General features: G+C 37.1%; 1 protein-coding gene across 3 annotated transcripts in view; it reads left to right on the forward strand.

Annotated features, from left to right (window-relative positions):
* NDST4 (N-deacetylase and N-sulfotransferase 4) overlaps positions 1-18,492 on the forward strand; it is a 144,414-nt gene that overhangs the window by 61,191 nt on the left and 64,731 nt on the right. For 2 of the 3 annotated variants that reach the window (XM_039346990.1, XM_039346991.1), the window contains exons 3-4: positions 7,239-7,326; positions 15,802-15,956. The exons of the other annotated variant lie outside the window; for it this stretch is intronic. In XM_039346990.1, the coding sequence (XP_039202924.1) occupies positions 7,239-7,326; positions 15,802-15,956 (243 nt within the window). The remainder of the gene's footprint in view (positions 1-7,238; positions 7,327-15,801; positions 15,957-18,492) is intronic. 3 annotated transcript variants of the gene reach the window in all.

Raw genomic sequence — 18,492 nt, forward strand, 5'->3', positions numbered from 1 at the left:
AGGAGCCCAACTGAGCTCCAAAAACAAGCTAGACTAGGATCTTAGCCAAAAACACTTTAATTGCTGCAGATATACGTTGGGCTCCTTTGGAAAAGCAGTAAGATTGTAAAGCTGACATTGTTTTTTGTGCATTTAGAATAACATAATTGGTGGGAGATTTACAGTTGCCTGTAGCAGGGAAAATAATCTGCAGATATTTAAAGGTCCTGACTTTCTCAATTAAATGATTATTTAGCCACCAGGCATGGGCCTTAGAGCACTTAGCAAAAACCACGACCTTGGTTTTGCAGTAATTAATTTCTAGCTATTCTTCTCAGTTATGTTCAACAAGTATGAAAAGCACCCATTTCAGGCCAATCTCTGAGAAAGTAGCATGACATCATTTTATAGAAAAAAACAGAAATGTGTCTATTTCCAATTTTGACACATGAAGAGATGGGCTATTTTATTTGTCTATAAGAGGAGGAGGAGGAGGATATCTGTTCAGTCAAATCTGATTCTTAGCGATTCTGTGGGCCAGGTCTCTCCACATCTTCCGATCTTATTCCATTTCTTTAAGTTTTTCTATGGTCTGGTCTCAGCTCTGATAATATCTAGCCACCATGTTCTTTGATGGCCTGGTTTCCTTTTATCACTAACTCTTCCAAACATAATTACTTTTTCCATTGAATCCCCCTCATGACATGGCAAAATTGAGACACTGTTTGTAATTTTGTCTTCCAGTGACATGTCTGATATTATATGCTGCAGTACTTGCTTGTATTAATTACCTTTGCTGTCCAAGGAATATATGCAGGAGCCTTCTCCAGCCTCAGTTCAAATGAGTCAATGTTCTTTCCATCTTGCTTTTTTAAGGTACAGCTTTCACAACCATAAGTAGCTACAGGGAACACAATAGAACAGATTAACCTACATTTGGTTGTGAGCCTGATGTCTTTGCTTTTCCGTATTCAGTTCATGTTCATCATTGATGTGTGACCCAGTGCAATCCAATGTTTTATTTTTGTGCTGCATTCACACTGTGAGCTATCTGCAATCCTAGGAAAATGATTTTTTCCACACATTCTCTCTCTTCAGTTACTATTTTGATGTTTCTATTCTCTCTGTTCAGTTACTATTTTGATGTTTCTATTTCTTGCAGTGGTCATTAGCTTGGTCCTTTTGATGTTCAAGAAGAGACAAAATTCTCACTTTCTTCTTTCATTTTGTTGATCAGATGCTTCAGGTCCTCTTTAGTTTCTGAAAGGAGGCCTATATTGCCTCTATCAAAAATTGCTGATGTTTCTTCCTCAAATCTTTACCCTGATTTTTGATTCTTCAAGATCTAGCTTACTCATGATCATTTTGGCATAAAGGTTGAATAAGAAGGGGAGAGAATGCAACCTTGTATCACTTCTTTATCTTAAAGCAATCGGGGTCTCCATATGGTGTTTGCACAGTGGCTTCTCTATTTGTGTACAGTAATTGCACCAATTTGACCTGATGTGCTCGTATCCCCAGATTCTGTAGAGCTCTCCTTAGCTTCTCAGGATCAACACAATCAAAGGCTTTCTTATAGTCAATGAAGCACATATAAATGATCTTTTGATAGTCACAAGATTTTTCAATGATCCAGAGCAGATTTCCGATATGCCATGACCCCCTTTGGAAGCCAGCCTGGACACCTGGTAATTCCCGTTTGATGGTTGGTGCTAGTCATTGAATAATTGTAAGAAGAATCTTGCTGATGTGAGCAATTGTGAGATAATTGGAACAATTTTTAGAGTTACCATTTTTGGGCAGTAGAATGCACTTAGCATTTCCAATCATGTCTTGGTTTCTCAAATTTTCTGGCACAGGTCTCTGAGGACTGTGGGTGGCACAGGTCTCAGGAATTCTGCAGGGCTATGATCACAATAGCTGGTTCTATTTCTATTTCAGGTCTCTAATGATTCTGGGTAGTATGGGACTCAGTTATTCTGCAGGGATAGTGTCAACACCTGGAATCTTGTTCTTTGGCAGTTGATTCTTTGCTCATATGATCTCTTCCTCAAGGATGTCTAGTTCTATTTCTACTTCTCTTTTCTCATCATCTGCATAGCTGTTCTGTATATACTTACCATCTGTTCTTGATGCCTTGTTGGACGGACAGTAATTTCCCTTGCTTGCTTCTAATGATCCCTTTATGAGCAATAAATATTTCTGACTTGCATAAATGCATTCCTTTGTGATCCTTCATGTAGTCCACTTCAAACTGTTTATGTCACTCATTGAATTTCCTGCCACAGTTCATCAGGCATCTTCTCAGCAATGTCCAGTAATTCAAACCTATTTTTTTATCTCTATATGTAGTAGGGGTTTTGGTGACATCAAACCTCTTAGGAGACACTGTCTTTTTGATAGAGCATAATTTGACCTTAATCTTTGCCACCAACAATTCATGGTCTGAATTGCAATAAACACTTGGATAGGTCTTAACAGGAAGGATTCAACTAGTCCGTCAATGACTACATAGGACATGGTCAATCTGATTATGGTGAAGTCCATTCAATGAGGTCCAAATGTACAAGAGGGTCTTATGCTCTTTGATATATCCATGATCCTAAATCTGTTTTCTTGGCAAAATTGTACCAAACAATCACCTGCATTGTTTTCCTCACCTAGCCTGAAACAACCAGTGATGCCTTTCTCCGCTTGTTTGCCAACTTTTTAAATAACTTTTCCAATATATTTATTATTAAATATAATGGGAGGATCACACAAATTTCTCATAATAGAGCTATCATAATTGTGATACAGAACCGTCCATATACTAATTTATACATATTAGTATACAAACATAAGGAGAAAAAATTGTTCACTTAATCATAGCTATGCATATGACTGTCACTAATTCAGTTACTGATTATATTTTTCTAGATAGGAAATATGAGTTTTAGCTAAATATGAGTTTTAGCTAAATTAAACTGGATTTTCACATTTAAACAAGGGGATCCTGTTTTAACTTGGATATTTATTCACATGGACTTTCAGGTTAGGAGTAAAGTTTCTTTAATTACTTTAGTTGATGTTTGCTTTTACCCTGTCTTGAGATTAATACTTCCAGAATTTAGAATTATTCTCACTTAGCTCATATTTACAGCTGTATCCATCATAAGGCTATACAAGTAATTATGGCCAACTATGTCTATTTAGCACAGATATAAAGAAAAGGGAAAAAAATTCCTTGAATTTCTCAAAGGATTCGATAACCTCTTCACTCTCCTTAGCTAGGAGGTGTTTTGACCTTTAATTAAAAGGCAAATTTGTTGTCTCCCATTTGGAGACAGCAAATAATGATCTCATTAAAATGAAGTTAGTGCTCAGCCCTTAAAGCAATGAGAGCTGAAGTCTCATTAGTAGCTAACAATCCAGAACACAGCATATAAATAAAGCTAATATGGCAGAGCAAAATGCCTTGGTGCATTAAATTTGAGCAGAATCAAATGTTTACAGTCAACGATGTCTGGGGCATGAAGTTTTAATGTACTTAATAAAGGAAAGCAAATTGCTTCCTATTAGCCATGAAATGTTCCTAGAGCACTAGCCCCCAAAAACTTTATTATGCAAATAGTTGTAATTAACAAGAACATTGTGAAAAAAATATCATGCCTGCTTAATAGATGCAGCAATTATGAAGAATAAAGTTAAGGCAACTCAAATAATAACAACAATATTGTTGAAACTTAAACCCTGTTGAGTACAGACAGACTATAAATCTATGTCTTATCCTATGGATGCTGAAGCATACACTTATAAAAAGTAATAAATATAATATTGATTCAACAAAAATTAATATAATGAGATCACTAATTTAGAAAGATTCTTAACAACATAAGTGCTCATTTGATCATATTGAGGAATATAAAAAAATAAACTGGGCATTTTTTGAAGGCAAACATTTCTGGTTACAGTTTGCTTGTGAACCAATACTTACATTATCAGAGCTGAAATATATCTGTGGTCATAATTTTATATAATTTTATGTTTTGCAATAATTATCTTCATACTGAACATTCAGGAAAGTTCATAAAGCCATGCATCATGCATTAAAAATATAATAAACCTCATTTCAACTTCTAAGGTAGATTATAGTATTCATTTTATTGAATTCACCCCAAGTCCTCTCAGAAGGTGATTACTACTAACATACTATTATTATTGTTGCTGTTATTATTTTATTTTCATAATGCCCTTCCTCCCAAAGGAGGCCAGAGCTATATGCAAAAAAGAACTATAAAATCAATCTTCAATTTTTAAACAATACTTTGATAAAATAGCAACAAAGCCATATAAAAATAAAGCAATATGTCACTTAAAAGGAAATTCATTTTAAAAAGTCTTAATTTTTTTACCACTAGTACTAAGGTGACCAACTTTTTTACAATGAAAAGGAGGACACAAATAAATTGAAGAAAAAAATATTGTAAATAAAAGAAACATTTTATTCATTGCAACAATAATACGGAATACACTATAATATGATAAATGCATAATAAAAAACATTTGTAATAATAACATTTTATATTGTAATTATGCTTACATGCCACGCCCCCGCCTGCAGCCACCCCGCCAGCACTGCTGCCCCGCCGTGTAGAGCGGGCCCCGTGGCTCCCAAAGCATCAGCTGCACCAGCTCCGGCCCCGGGGGGCAGCCCGCCATCGACATACCCCACTTGCAGCCGCCCCGCCAGCACCACCACCCACCCTGCACAGCCCCGTGTAGAGCAGGCCCCCCAGCTCCCACAGCACAGGGGGCAGCCGGCCACCGCCACCCCTCACACCTCCTCCCACAGCAGCCCCGCCTCCCCTGCCCCTTGCACCCGCAGCCATTATTGCCCTAGCAGGGCGGAAGATCAAGAGAAAGTTACCACGGTGTCACTGCTCCAGTCTCCTCAGGTATCTTCGGGACTAACTAGGAGATGGTAGAGTTGGGTAGCAGGGAGGGGTGCAAAGTTCCTGCCAATTCACCTTCCTACAGACAACTTACATGTGCAAAGTTTGCCAGCCGGGTGTTTTGGCGCGCTCAGCAGCAATTCCTATTGGCTTTCGAAAGCCAATAGGGGGAGTAGCACAGCTCATGAAAAAGTTGAAAAAAACCATCAAAAAAGGTGCCGGAACGCCGTTCTGAGCGTTCTATGAGAAAAAAAGCCCTGCAGATTAGTCTTTAAATATCGAAAAGGAGGACATGTAGGAGGACACTTTTCAAGGGAGGACAGAACTCACAAAAGGAGGACTATCCTCCCTAAAGGAGGACAGTTGGTCACCTTACTAGTACTTAACTGCTGAGTTAGAATTAACAAAAAGCAATGATGTACTAGTGCAGACTTCCCCGACCTTTTCAGCTTTGTAGATCAAGCACTTGCACTCAGCTCCATTTGCACAAGTGGCGGGTACGCACACTCGCCACTCGGACAAATGGAGCATGCAAGCACACACTCACCTGCTGTTTGTACGAAAGGGAATGTGCACATGTGCACTTGCCCCCCTTTTCCACTGCCCAGTTCCAAAAATCTCAAGGCCCAGTATTGGGCCATAGCCTGGGGTTTGAGGACCCATGTACTAGTGTATGTTGCATGAACTGCAGATCTATTTCTGCTTCAGTTGCCTCTATTCTGATCCACAATGCTGCTGTCCTGATTTAGTATGAGGCTTCCAACCTTCCTGGATTATTTATATCTGCATATCTACAGAGCTGGTTTCTGCTTGGGGGAGGGAGATTTGGGGCTATTAAGAAAACTGGGCCTGCTTTTCTGCCTCTTTAAGATCCTTTGAGGAAATATAATATTTTGCCCTTTTAATATTTCCTTCTCGGGGGGGGGGCTGTCTTCCCACATTAGACAGCAGAAGGAGTTCAGGACTCAGTCCAACTGAGCAATGCATGTATGAAATGATGACCAATTGGTGTTGCTGTTATTTAGTATGTTTCCTCCAAGTTTGCCCTTCCTGGTTCTGCCCTCTTGCCTTCGCTGCCTTCACCAGCAGGACAACACATCTGCTAGTCATGGTGCCTGAGCAGAAAGTATGAATCTGGCTATAGGACTCACCCCATAACAAGGTGCTTTCCATGTTCTGCCTCTCCTCCAAAACCCCATTATGCCCAACCCCCTTATAAAGTACTGAATAAAGTTTTTTTTAAAGATTGGAATCATTATGGGAGCTGAATCACATAAAGCATTTTTCTCTTTCCTTTCTTTATAAAATCACTGAGCTTTTACACCCATGCACAATCATTTCACTAGAGTATTACACCTGTTGAGTGCAATCTGATTTCAAGGTACATCAATCAGCTTTGTCTTATCTATGTAGAAGGGGGTTATGACCACGCCACTTGACATGCCTAACAAGTATCTTTCTGACCCACTTTGTACTGGTTACTTGAGTTTACATCTTGCATTATGAATTGATAACAGAGTTTACGCACCTGGAAGGTAACACAACACACTGTGTTGTGACATATTGTCTACTATTTAACATAGTTTCTATTTTGGTCTTCGGTTCTTGCTGTGTTTCATTATTGATGTGTATTACAGTATGAAAGAACCCTGTTGTAAATCCTTAAGTTATGAATTGTATTTAAACAGATGTGATTATATTATAGTAGTATTATTATATCATTGTAGACAACAGATTTATTGGTAAGTAGGAATCAGTAGGTTTATATTGTTCACGTATACAGGAATGGTCCAAAAGTATTCCCATTGTTTCGAATGGTCTAAATTCAGGTTGTTGAGTTAACATCTAGTGGATTCCTTGTATTCTTGATCAAATTCTCAGCTTATATGGAGACCAATCAATTAGGAGCTGTACAAATAAGACCAATCAATTAAGAGCTGTACAAATAAGGAATGATATATAAAGATGCCTCTCTGTGAATTGATCTTATATCCCTCATATGTGGGGAGAGGACTACTTATCAGTGCACAGGTGGTGAATTTTGTCAGTTTTCATAACACCTGCAAAGATCAGAGTTTCATATCTAAACGTATTTATAATTGTATTTATAATTTTAAACACTTTAATAATGAATGTAGTTAATCTTCACTATAAAAATGCATAGAAATGCATTGTCAGTTTATTAAGATAGTATATAGCATTTTTTGACATTATTCTTACACCCAGAACGATTTTACCGCCCCAAAAAACGTTGTAAAATCTTTTATAGCTGATTCTTTTAAAATCTAAATAAGATTCCTTTTTTTCCCCTATATGTTTTTTCAGGCTTTACTGGAAACTCAAATATTACTACGCACTCAGGTTGCAAATTTTACCTTCAACCTTGGATTTTCAGGAAAGTTTTACCATACAGGTAAGCAGGAACCACATAGTAGCACTTAAAAGCATATGAAAAATATTAAGAGATGTTTCATCATGTTGCAAGTACTTTAGCAAATATCAAAATCTACACAGTTGTCTCATGAAAATTCAACTATAAATCTTTATCTAATTAAATCAATTTATGTTTATTGATGTTTTTGGAATATGTAATTCTTTTTTAATGTGCATATTTCAATTTTGAGAATTTTAACTTTCCAAAATATTTGATGGAAACTGGAGGTTTATTTCAAAAGCATGCTAAAAATAAATAGAAAAATAGTCTGATCATTTTCTTAAGCAGATAATGTTAACAGAAGATTTATAAAGAGTAAATAGGACCATCAGGTATTTATATTAAGATTAGACAAAGTATAACTGAAGCCATAATTGACTTTGTTTCATTCTGTTATATAGAATGAAATAGAAAATGTAGACATCTGAGAGTTCTCACCTTTTAAACAAGAGTCATATTTGCATGATACACACCCTGCTGTGACTTCACATGGTTACAAATTAGTCTTACCAAAATACTGTCACATAAGCAAGGAGGCATCCTGGAAGGATTTGTTCGGCCCAGAGGAGAAAAGATGTGATTTAAAAGGAGTTTAAATTAAATGAAAAGAGGATTACTTCACATTTTAAGTCCTAAGTAATTAATTGATTTTGCCTCCACCCGCTGAGTCTGCAGATTAGTGTTACCTGCTTCCAGGTACATTTTGTGTATTTCTTGACTCTGCCTGCAGTTTCGTTTTAATGCCTGTTGAAAGTTTATTCATTTGCTGTCCATTTCCCCAACTATATTTCTTCATTAAAAGGCAGCTTTAAAAGTAAGCAAAGATTAAAGGCTTCCCAGCAGTCAGTGCAGTTTGCATAAATCCAGTCTGCTTCTCGCCAACTCAACTTCATTATTGACCTGCTTACTTTTCAAAAATTAATAGAAAAGATTAGTTAGCATTTGGCATTACTGCACAAATACTTTGCATTTTCAGCCTACTTTAAGTTGAAGAAAAAGAAATTAGAATTCATTACAGTAGTGTTGAAGGAAAAGTCTTCATTGTGGTTCAGTCCAAGCCAGGAACAAACAACATGGCGACTGCTTTAGAAAGAAGGTTGCAGTTTATTGAAGAGGAGAGCCAGACAGAAAGATGGCTCTGGAAGAAAAGAGAGAGAGAGCACATGTAGGGAGTGGGTTTTTATATCCTCTGGGGCTCTTGAGGTTGTTTCCTGTTCCTATTTGAGACTTTGTATTTCCTGTGTCATATACTTTGACCTGAGTCTGAGTGTGCCCCTTTGGTATCTGTGGGTTAATCCTATTATGTCCTGTCTTAGAGTTTGGGTGGGGTATGTAGATTTTAGGTGGCTTTGTCTTCTTAATCTTCTAGCTGGGGGCCTCCAACCTTCCTGGATTGTTTACATCTGCATTTCTACAGAGCTGGTTTCTGCTTGGAGGCTTGGGGCTATTAAGAAAACGGGGCATGCTTTTCTGCTTCTTTAAGATCCTTTGAGGAAATATAATATTTTGCCCTTTTAATATTTCCTTCTCTGGGGGGCTGACTTCCCAGAGAAGGAGTTCAGGACTCGGTCCATCTGAGCAGTGCACGTGTGAAACGATGACCAATTGATGTTGCTATTATTTAGATAGAAATTGAACAGGGTTGGAATATGCTGAATAATTTGCCATGTAGCTCAAACCCAATTAGTCATGTGGTGATAATATGGAGCCATAACTGTTTTCACATCATGAGCTACCAAGAAAAGCTAGCATAGTAGCATTTTTAACACTGCATTACTTCATTGGGTATGATAGCCTTTGGAAGTTTATAATAGCGTGCTAAATTTTATTTGTACTCAGCCTGTGGGAGCTGCATATTGCAGAGACATTTGAAAATATAAGGTAACTTTACTTTCCTTCATAATTATAGATTGTATTTGGAACAAGAGTCTTTACCTTGAATTATAGAAGCAAGTATATGTATGTGTTGCCTGCTTGAAAGCCAACTAAATTTTATTTTTAGGGCAGCATATATGAGACAATAAACCTGTACTAAAATGCACACAGAGAGAAACATACACACAAACACACGCCCACACAGTGACAAATAATAAAATAAAGGTCCAAGCAGGAATAGCATCTTATTGCTCCTTTTGTCATAATTGGGGTTTTATTTATTTATTTATTTATGAGACTTATATACCGCTTTAAGTGCAAGCACTCTCTAAGCGGTGTACACCAGTAAGCAATGTATATATAAATTTACATTGCCCCCAACAATCTGGGTCCTCATTTTACCTATCCCGGAAGGATGGAAGGCTGAGTCAACCTTGAGCCGGTGAGATTTGAACTGCTGACCTGCTGAACACAGTCAGCTAAAGTGGCCTGCAGTGCTGCACTCTAACTGCTGCGCCACCATGGTTCACTAAAAATATGCATAGCTTCTTGAGGATATGAAGGAGAGTGGCTACTAATCTTTAAAAAGCAACCCTTACAGCATGTGAATTAGTCAACAAAAAATGCCTTTGAGCATTGCCTTGAGTTCCCAACTGTGTGATTAGCCTCTGTAATGGTTGGCTATATATAATATAACTTCCTAGTTCGTTATATGGTGCTTTTTCAGGAATAAGAGAGGGCTGAATTAAATCTTAGTTTCTAAATTATTTCTATTAGCTTTACTTCTGTACTTGATGACTATATTTAAGATAAAAGTATAATAGATGCTCTCCACATTATTTTTTTGCTATCAAAGTTGTCACATTAAGGCAGGGGTCTGCAACCTTGACAACTTTAAGACTTGTGGACTTCAGCTCCCAGAATTCCTCAACCAGCTATGCTGGGAGCTGAAGTCCACAAGTCTTAAAGTTGTCAAAGTTGCAGATCTCTGCATTAAGGTAATAAAAGAAGGAATGAACTCAAAGGAAATATATTAGCTGCTGAAATGAACTTCAACTTTCAAAATCCTTTCTACTGGCAAGCAGCTAAAATGTCTGAAATCTCTTTCCTTTATCTTATATTATCACATGGAAGTATTTAAGTGAAAGGCCTGTTTTTGTGCATTTCACTCTCTATCCATTGATTTCTCTAGACACCTTAAAATATATTTTTCCACTGTTAGAAGCACAAGGTTTGGTAGTAAAGGAAAGTTTCAAAATCTAAACAACAATTCAGTGAAATTAAATTAATACAATTCAATACAATTAAAATACAAATGCATACAATTCAAAATAGAAACTAGTCTCAAAGCAACATAATATGGAGAAACATACTTTAGAGATAAGAGCAGAAAAATGAACCTTGAGAGTGTATTCACCAGAAATGGTGGCCAGGTGCAAATAAGTTCTCATTCATGAATTTATCACTCTGAGGATAATGTAATAGCTTATTGTAAGTAATAGAAGATTTTTTTTTCCAACTTCTTCAAGGGCATCCACATTTAAACAATTCAAACAACTCTTAAATTATTGAGCAAACATATTTTAAAATTGTGTTCCACATTCCTACTAAAGATTTTGCTCATGCTGACATCAACTTTCAACTTTTTGATATGATTATATTATTAGTTTTAGTTATTCCAGTCCATTGTAATCTCTTATAGCCGCGATGGCGAACCTATGGCACATGTGCCACAGGTGGCACGCAGAGCCTCCTCTGTGGGCACGTGCGCCATTGCCCCAGTCCTAGGCCTTCAGTTGGGTTTTATAAAACCTTTTTGCTTTGGGCCTCCACCGCCGTGTCCCCCCAAAAAATAATGTTCAAGCAATCAATCAATTTCAACTTCTCGCGGGAAAAAAAAAGATCTCGCAAAAATGGAATTGATTGATTGAACCTTTTTAGTCCCACCCAGTCTGTTGTTACTACTGCAGCCACGACCACCAAATTGGCCACACCCACCCAAGGGGCCACACTCACCCAATGGGCCATGCCCACCCGGCACCCAATGATACATAAGTGGGTTTTGGATTGCAGTTTGGGCACTCGATCTCTAAAAGGTTTGCCATCACTGTCCTATAGGAATATACTGATAAACTGTATATCATGTCGCATTTTTTTCTATTTGGAAATAGAAATTAGTCTGCATACTATCCATATAGAATGTAAAATGTTGCTAAGGCTTAAATATGGTGAATATGCTTATGATTATGTATTCTAGTACAAAATAGTACAAGTCCATGAGATATGTTTGTGATTTCCATTAAGCAGTTGCTGTACTATGTAGTCTTTTAAGTCCTACTTTTAAGGTTGGTATTGTTGCTTGTCATTTCAACTTAGAGGCAGCATGATCATTTTCCATACAAATGTATATATTATTGTCCAATTATAAATAAAACATGGGGAGTGTTCTTTAATATACAGTAAATGTGGCTTGTTTACCCAAACAAGTTTTTAAGGTAAGATGATGAACAGGTTTTGTTTTATCAGTTTTTGGGAAATTTTAGAAGTTTTATCAGCCTATGGAAACTTCGTGCTTTACTGATTTCCTCCATAATGCACAATTCTGATTCCTGAACACATGTCAAATATAGGATTTCAAAAAGAAAATAAGATTGTGGATCTGCCAGAAATTTATAGGTTAAAAAGATGGGATCCAGGAATATTGTAACATGATTGCATTCTACTTTACTTTGATACCATTATAATATCATGTTCAGAACAGGAATGATCAAACAACCAATCTCAAGTGTATCTCTAGCAGGAAAAAACAGTCTTTAGGGACTTATTACAGATCATCAACTATTCCTTCTTTTGCCCCTAAATAAACCACTGACATGATTCTGCAGGACGAAATCTGGAAGGTTCTGTTTGAAGAGATGGTGATTTGTATTCTGCTTGTGGGCATTTGAATTGAAATGCTTACTTTGGGGGATACCTCTCTGTCTAATTCTCATGACTTTTGTTGTTCAGAGTAATAATTTCATTAAACTATAATTAATAGACAATAATAAGAAAGAATAGTTGTTCTCATGAGAGAGCTTCAAAGGCATCTGTTTTATCACTATGATGGAGACAATAATGGATTAGATGGACTTTTGCTTTATTCAGAAAACATTACATCCTATAACGATATCTGTAACAGCATCAGACATCCACATCTGACTATCCCAGATCCTTGGGAAGGACAAAAAATGCCAAATCCAGTCTGAACTATATGACAAACCATAATAAAATCCTCCAGGGTTATTCATTGTCACCCTTATTATTTGTCATTGCTATGATCACACTTTCAATTATTTTGAAAAAAAATTCTTGGCTATCAAGCAGCAAAAAATGCTAATAATATGTCTCCTTTGTTTTCTATGGATGATACGAAGTTTCATGGAAAATCAGAAATTGAAATCCAGTCATTGATAAACATTATACTTTTTTTTACACAGATATAGAGTTTGACCTAAAAAAATGTGTTACAGTAGCAATCAATCAATAAATAAATCACACACAGTAATGCCAAATGACCAAACGTCAAGAGCCATCAAGATGAAGCCTACAAATATCTGGGCAGTTTATTGTTGGATAACAAAAAGAATGGACAGATTAAAAAGGTGATTAGTAAAGAATACATTCAAAGAGTGAGAAAATTGCTAAGGACAAAATTGAATGGTTGAAACATCTTCAAGGCTATCAATACCTGGGCCATACCTATGATACAATATACTGTTACAATTATTAACTGAACATAAACTGAACTGGACAAAACAAAAATATCCGGTAACTTATTGATCATATATTTCATCCCTGTAATAGGGATATGGATAAATTATACCTGCTCCTCAGAAATAGAAGCAGAGGTATACTTCAAGTCTAACTGTCAATCAAGAACAGTGTGCTTTGACTGATTATGTAAAATCAGCCAAGCATTGATGCAAGTTCAAAATTGGAGCTTTCTAAATGTACATTAAATAAAGTGACTATCAAAATAATGTAATAAAAATGGCAAGGAAAAGTATTGCGTAGTCAATTTCTACAAATGATCGAGGGTAAAGTGGATAAAGACTAAACCTGGATTGCAACTAGAACATTAAAAAAGAAACCTTGATTTTGACAGGCCAAGAGCAAGCTATTGGAATTAATGCAATCAAGACCACAATTGAAAATTCATCAAATCATTAATGTTTACTTCTTTAATTTAAATTTAAAAATAAATTTAAAGTGCAGACTGTGCAAAGAGACAGAAGATACAGTAAATTTCTTACACTCGGCTCATGCAAGAAGATTGAACAAACTAATTGTACAAACGATATAACACAGTGACCAAAATGATTCATTGAATCACCTATAAAAATTATCATGTACCAGTAATGAAAAATTGTGGGAATATTCAGTTAGAAAAAGTAGTAAAAAAATGAGCAGTGTAAAATATTGTAGGATTTCTGAATATAGACTGATAAAGTCTTGACTCATAACATGCCAAATATAACTGTGGTTGAAAAGAAAGCATGTGAGTAATTGATGTGGCAATACCCGAGATAGAAGACAAAGAATTGGAAAAGATGACAAAGTATCAGAATTCAAAAATCGAAATTGAAATGTTATGGCATAAATTGGTGGTTCTAGTGGTGGTCCTAGTGGTACATTGGGTGCCATACTTAGAAAAACTGCACATTGACAAAATTTCCATCTGTCAATTACCAAAGGCTGCACTAAACTCTGCTGATACATTATGAATCCTAGGTTCTTAGGAAGAACTTGATGCATATGAAGCTCAAGATCAGCTAAAGAACTGGTAGCTGTGACTACACATTGTTATGAATAATAAAGTAAAGTTTTATAAATACATTTTTAGGTGTATTTTGTGAATTTTTGGCTGCTAATCATGAAAGTAACCTTTAATTTAACTTACTGTGTACTCTTTTATAGAAAGCTTTTGTTTGGGCAATGTACACCATTCATACCTATTGGTTATGTTGCACACATGAAATAAACATTTGAAAGAAAACATGGAACTGTTGTTGAAGCATACCTGGTACACCAAGTACAACCAGGATACCTGTGGAGATCTAAAAGCAATGGCTCTGCTGCTGGAATGCAGCTTGGATATACCAAGTACTGTTGTTACATATACCAATGGGACAGCCATGCAAGACAAGTTCATTATATTAAAAAGAAATGGCCACTCTGAAAGAATTTAGTTCCTGGACAGAAGTATGTGGTACACAAACCACTTGTTGGTCTGACCAAGGTATTTTTGCTTTTGCTTCACATAAAACATGGACTGATGAAAAATTTTGTAAAAGTAATAAACAAGGAAGGTAAAAGTTTTCAGTATTTGAGACAGATGTTTCCAAGAATATCTGATGCCAAAATTAAGGAAGACATTTTTGTTGATCCACAGATCAGATACATCATCAACGACAAGCGGTTCGAAGATCTGTTAGTGGGGCCAGAGAAAATTGCCTGGAAAGCATTCAAGGATATCGTTGAGAATTTTCTTGGAAACTACAGAGCATCAAATTCAGCTAACAAATTTCTTACTACATATAAAACCATGAAGTGCAAGACCTGGCATTCAAGAAGTAACTAATGACTAGTACTGGCAATGGAATATGGATTTGCCCAAGTCAACCTACATCACAGTCCAATCCGTATAGACAATAAAAAGAGAGTACACAAACTAAGGCAAAGGTAGAATAAGATTTGTATAGAAATAACTGAGAGATGAAGCAGATACTACTATTAATAACAGTAGCAGTCATTTTGTGGCTTTAGATACTCAAAGCACTTCATGTGTAATTTTAAATATTGTAATAATTTTTAAGATATAAATATTATTGTTTTAGCCGTCTCACTACACGTGATCTTAACAGAGAGAGAATGGAAAATGAAATGAACTTGGAGGGATGGGGAATTTGACAGATTACACCAGGGGTAGGCAACCTTGGCTCTTTTATGACTCATGGACTTCAACTCCCAGAATTCCTGAGCCAGCCATGCTGAGGGGAAAGGGAGAGGTTTCCAAACTGAGCCATGATGGCTCAGGAATTCTGGGAGTTGAAGTCCACGAGTCATAAAAGAGCCAATGTTGCTTACCCCTGGATTAGACTGTGCGAAAGCCCTTTTTATGCATATCCACCCAGCACAATTCAGATGGTAGGCATTACACAAAGAAAGCTATCTTTTCATCGGATTGCAGCCCTATTTCAAACATGCATATAGATTCTAGGGATGCATGTTTCCTCTTGGACAGGACCTTATATTTGGTTTTAACATAGAGCTGAATGCAAAGCATTCAAGCCAAAAAAAAAATGTTGCTAGAATTCCTGGTGTTTTAATGCATTATATGCAGGTATTCCAAACCTGTTGAAGAAATATGTGATAAGCACATTACTTCCTGCTTGAATACGTTTTGGTAATAATTCTTCTTCAATATTGCCTTTAAATTTTATATGAAAACTCCATGTATTTTATACCCTCACTGATCTGAAAATAAATTGTATCATGACATCTTTTACAATGTAACATTTGCCTTTCATCTCTTAGGAACCGTTGAAGAAGATGAAGGAGACGATTTATTGTTGGGGTCTGTAGATGAATTCTGGTGGTTTCCTCACATGTGGAGCCACATGCAACCTCATCTGTTCCATAATGAGTCATCGCTAGTGGAGCAGATGGTTCTGAACAAGGAATTTGCACTAGTGAGTATCTCTGAAATATATGTAGGTGCAAAATTGGCTGCCCGTTAACATTTTACAGTAATTATTATTGAAGTAAGATGAGGATAAGAGTATTACTGTAGGTCTGATCAGAATAAAACTATATTTGGTAAGTTTTAAGAAAAACTGGTCACTTGGGTTTTCTAGATTCTATAAATGTAGTGGTGATTCTAGGACAGGGGTATGCAACCCAAAACACTCAAAGAGCCACTTGGACCTGTTTCCCACCAAAAACAAAACACCGGGAGCCGCAAAACCCTTTTGATATCTAAAATGAAGATAATGAAGATATATACTGCGTATATCCTTTTTTTACCTTTATTATAGGTGTGTGTGTTTGTGTATGTGTGTGTGTATATATATATATGTGTGTGTGTGTGTGTGTGTGTGTGTATGTGTGTGTGTGTATATATATATATATATATATATATATATATATATATATATATATATATATATATATATATATATATATACACATACACACACACACACACACAGGTAAAAAAAGGCAGTGTTATCTTCATTTTAGATGTCAAAAGGGTCTCTCTCTCTCTCTCCCTCCCTCTCTATCTGCCCTTGGTCTGCCACTCCTCTTCCCCCACTCTCTTCCTTTCTCTCTCTCTCTTTCCTCTCTCTCTCTCTCTCCCTCCCTCCATCTCTCTCTCTCTTTCTCTCCCCCCCCTCTTCTATCTGCTGCTCACCTGGCAAGCTTCAAGCTGTTGTCCAACAAGCTCAGGAGTAGGCAACCTCATCTCTTTTATGACTCATGGACTTCAACTCCCAGAATTCCTGAGTCAACCTAGCTGGGCTAGCTAGCTCTCTCCTGCCCTTCCTGCTTCCTGCTTCCTGCAGAGACGCAGCAAAGGGAGGAGCTCCGCCCAATAAGCTTTTCAGCTCCTCGGGGAACACTGTGAGTGCACTCTCTTTTATACATACACACACACAAAAACACAAACACACACAGAGAGAAAGATAGAGAGAGAGAGAGAGAGGCAGGGAAGCGCAATTGCCTCTCTCTGTCTCTGTCTCTCTCTGCAAAGGCAGAGGAGGCTGGGAGCCACATGGGAAGGCTCAAAGAGCCGCATGCGGCTCCGGAGCCGCAGGTTGCCGACCTGTGTTCTAGGAGCATGTCCTAACAGAGGGCTGGTTATGAATCAGATATTTTTCCAGTGACTTATGCCTCTGTACTCTCTCTGACCATATGATTTTCATCTCATACTTCTTTACTTTGAAACCATATTTGGATTGGACAATCCTTCAAGTAGAGAACTCTGTCCACAGTCATAGTTAAAGCAGGGTTTGGCACTCCTATAGCCTTATATTTCAAATCACTTTCATAACAGAAATTGCTTTATTTTAATTCAAAATGTATATGAAATCTTAGATTATATTTTTATATATTGGAATAGCTTTCATAGAATGGGTATGTATAAATAATGTAAAACAGACAAAAAGTGGTCACACAGTTCAATTTTTATTCCTTTTTGATATCTTGAAATTCTTCCCATTCCTCTTTGCTTTGAACATATTTTGAAGAATCTTAGGGTACAGAGATCACCTCAGATGGGGACTACAGCCAAGAAATTAAAAGATGCTTGCTCCTGGGGAGGAAAGCTATGGCAAATCTAAGCATACTAAAAAGCAGAGACATCACCCTGCCAACAAAAGTGCGTATAGTCCAGGCCATGGTTTTCCCAGTTGCAATGTATGGCTGTGAAAGTTGGACCATAAGAAAGGCTGAGCGCAAAAGAATTGAGGCCTTTGAATTATGGTGCTGGAGAAGACTCCTGCGAGTCCCTTGGACTGCAAGGCATTCAAACCGGTCAGTCCTAGAAGAGATCAACCCTGACTGCTCTTTAGAAGGCCAGATCCTGAAGTTGAAACTCAAATACTTTGGCCACCTAATGAGAAGGAAGGACTCACTGGAGAAGGGCCTAATGCTGGGAAAGATTGAGGGCAATAGAAGAAGGGGACGACAGAGAATGAGATGGCTGGATGGAGTCACTGAAGCAGTAGGTGTGAACTTAAATGGACTCCAGAAGATGGTAGAGGACAGGAAGACCTGGAGGAACGTTGTCCATGGGGTCGCGATGGGTCGGACATGACTTCGCAATTAACAAGGGTACAGAGAAGCAGTCCCATCATCAGAAACAGACCTCTGAATTTACCTCACTCACTGCCGGCTCCACGGTATATTAGGAATACATAATTGTTATTATCATTTACCAAATATACAATCAACAGAGTAAATGAAGTTCCAATTGATGAATTCAGAATTCCTATTTATTGGCTTTATTTCGTATTCATTTTGATGATGATAATGATGAATACTGTTTTCTAAATATATTATCTATTGTGAATTAATATTGCCACAATATTTTAGAAACAATAGTCAATAAGGGATGTCTGAAAAGCCTTCTAGATGGGTTTCTAATTTCCTCTTTTTCGATTCAAGCCCAGACTATAGTCTTGAAATTAAAAATGATTTTCCAACCTGATACCATTCAGTTATTTT

The sequence above is a fragment of the Crotalus tigris genome, unplaced genomic scaffold (genome assembly GCF_016545835.1).
Source record: "Crotalus tigris isolate CLP2741 ecotype Arizona unplaced genomic scaffold, ASM1654583v1 scf7180000018043.2394770, whole genome shotgun sequence".
Lineage (NCBI taxonomy): Eukaryota > Metazoa > Chordata > Lepidosauria > Squamata > Viperidae > Crotalus > Crotalus tigris.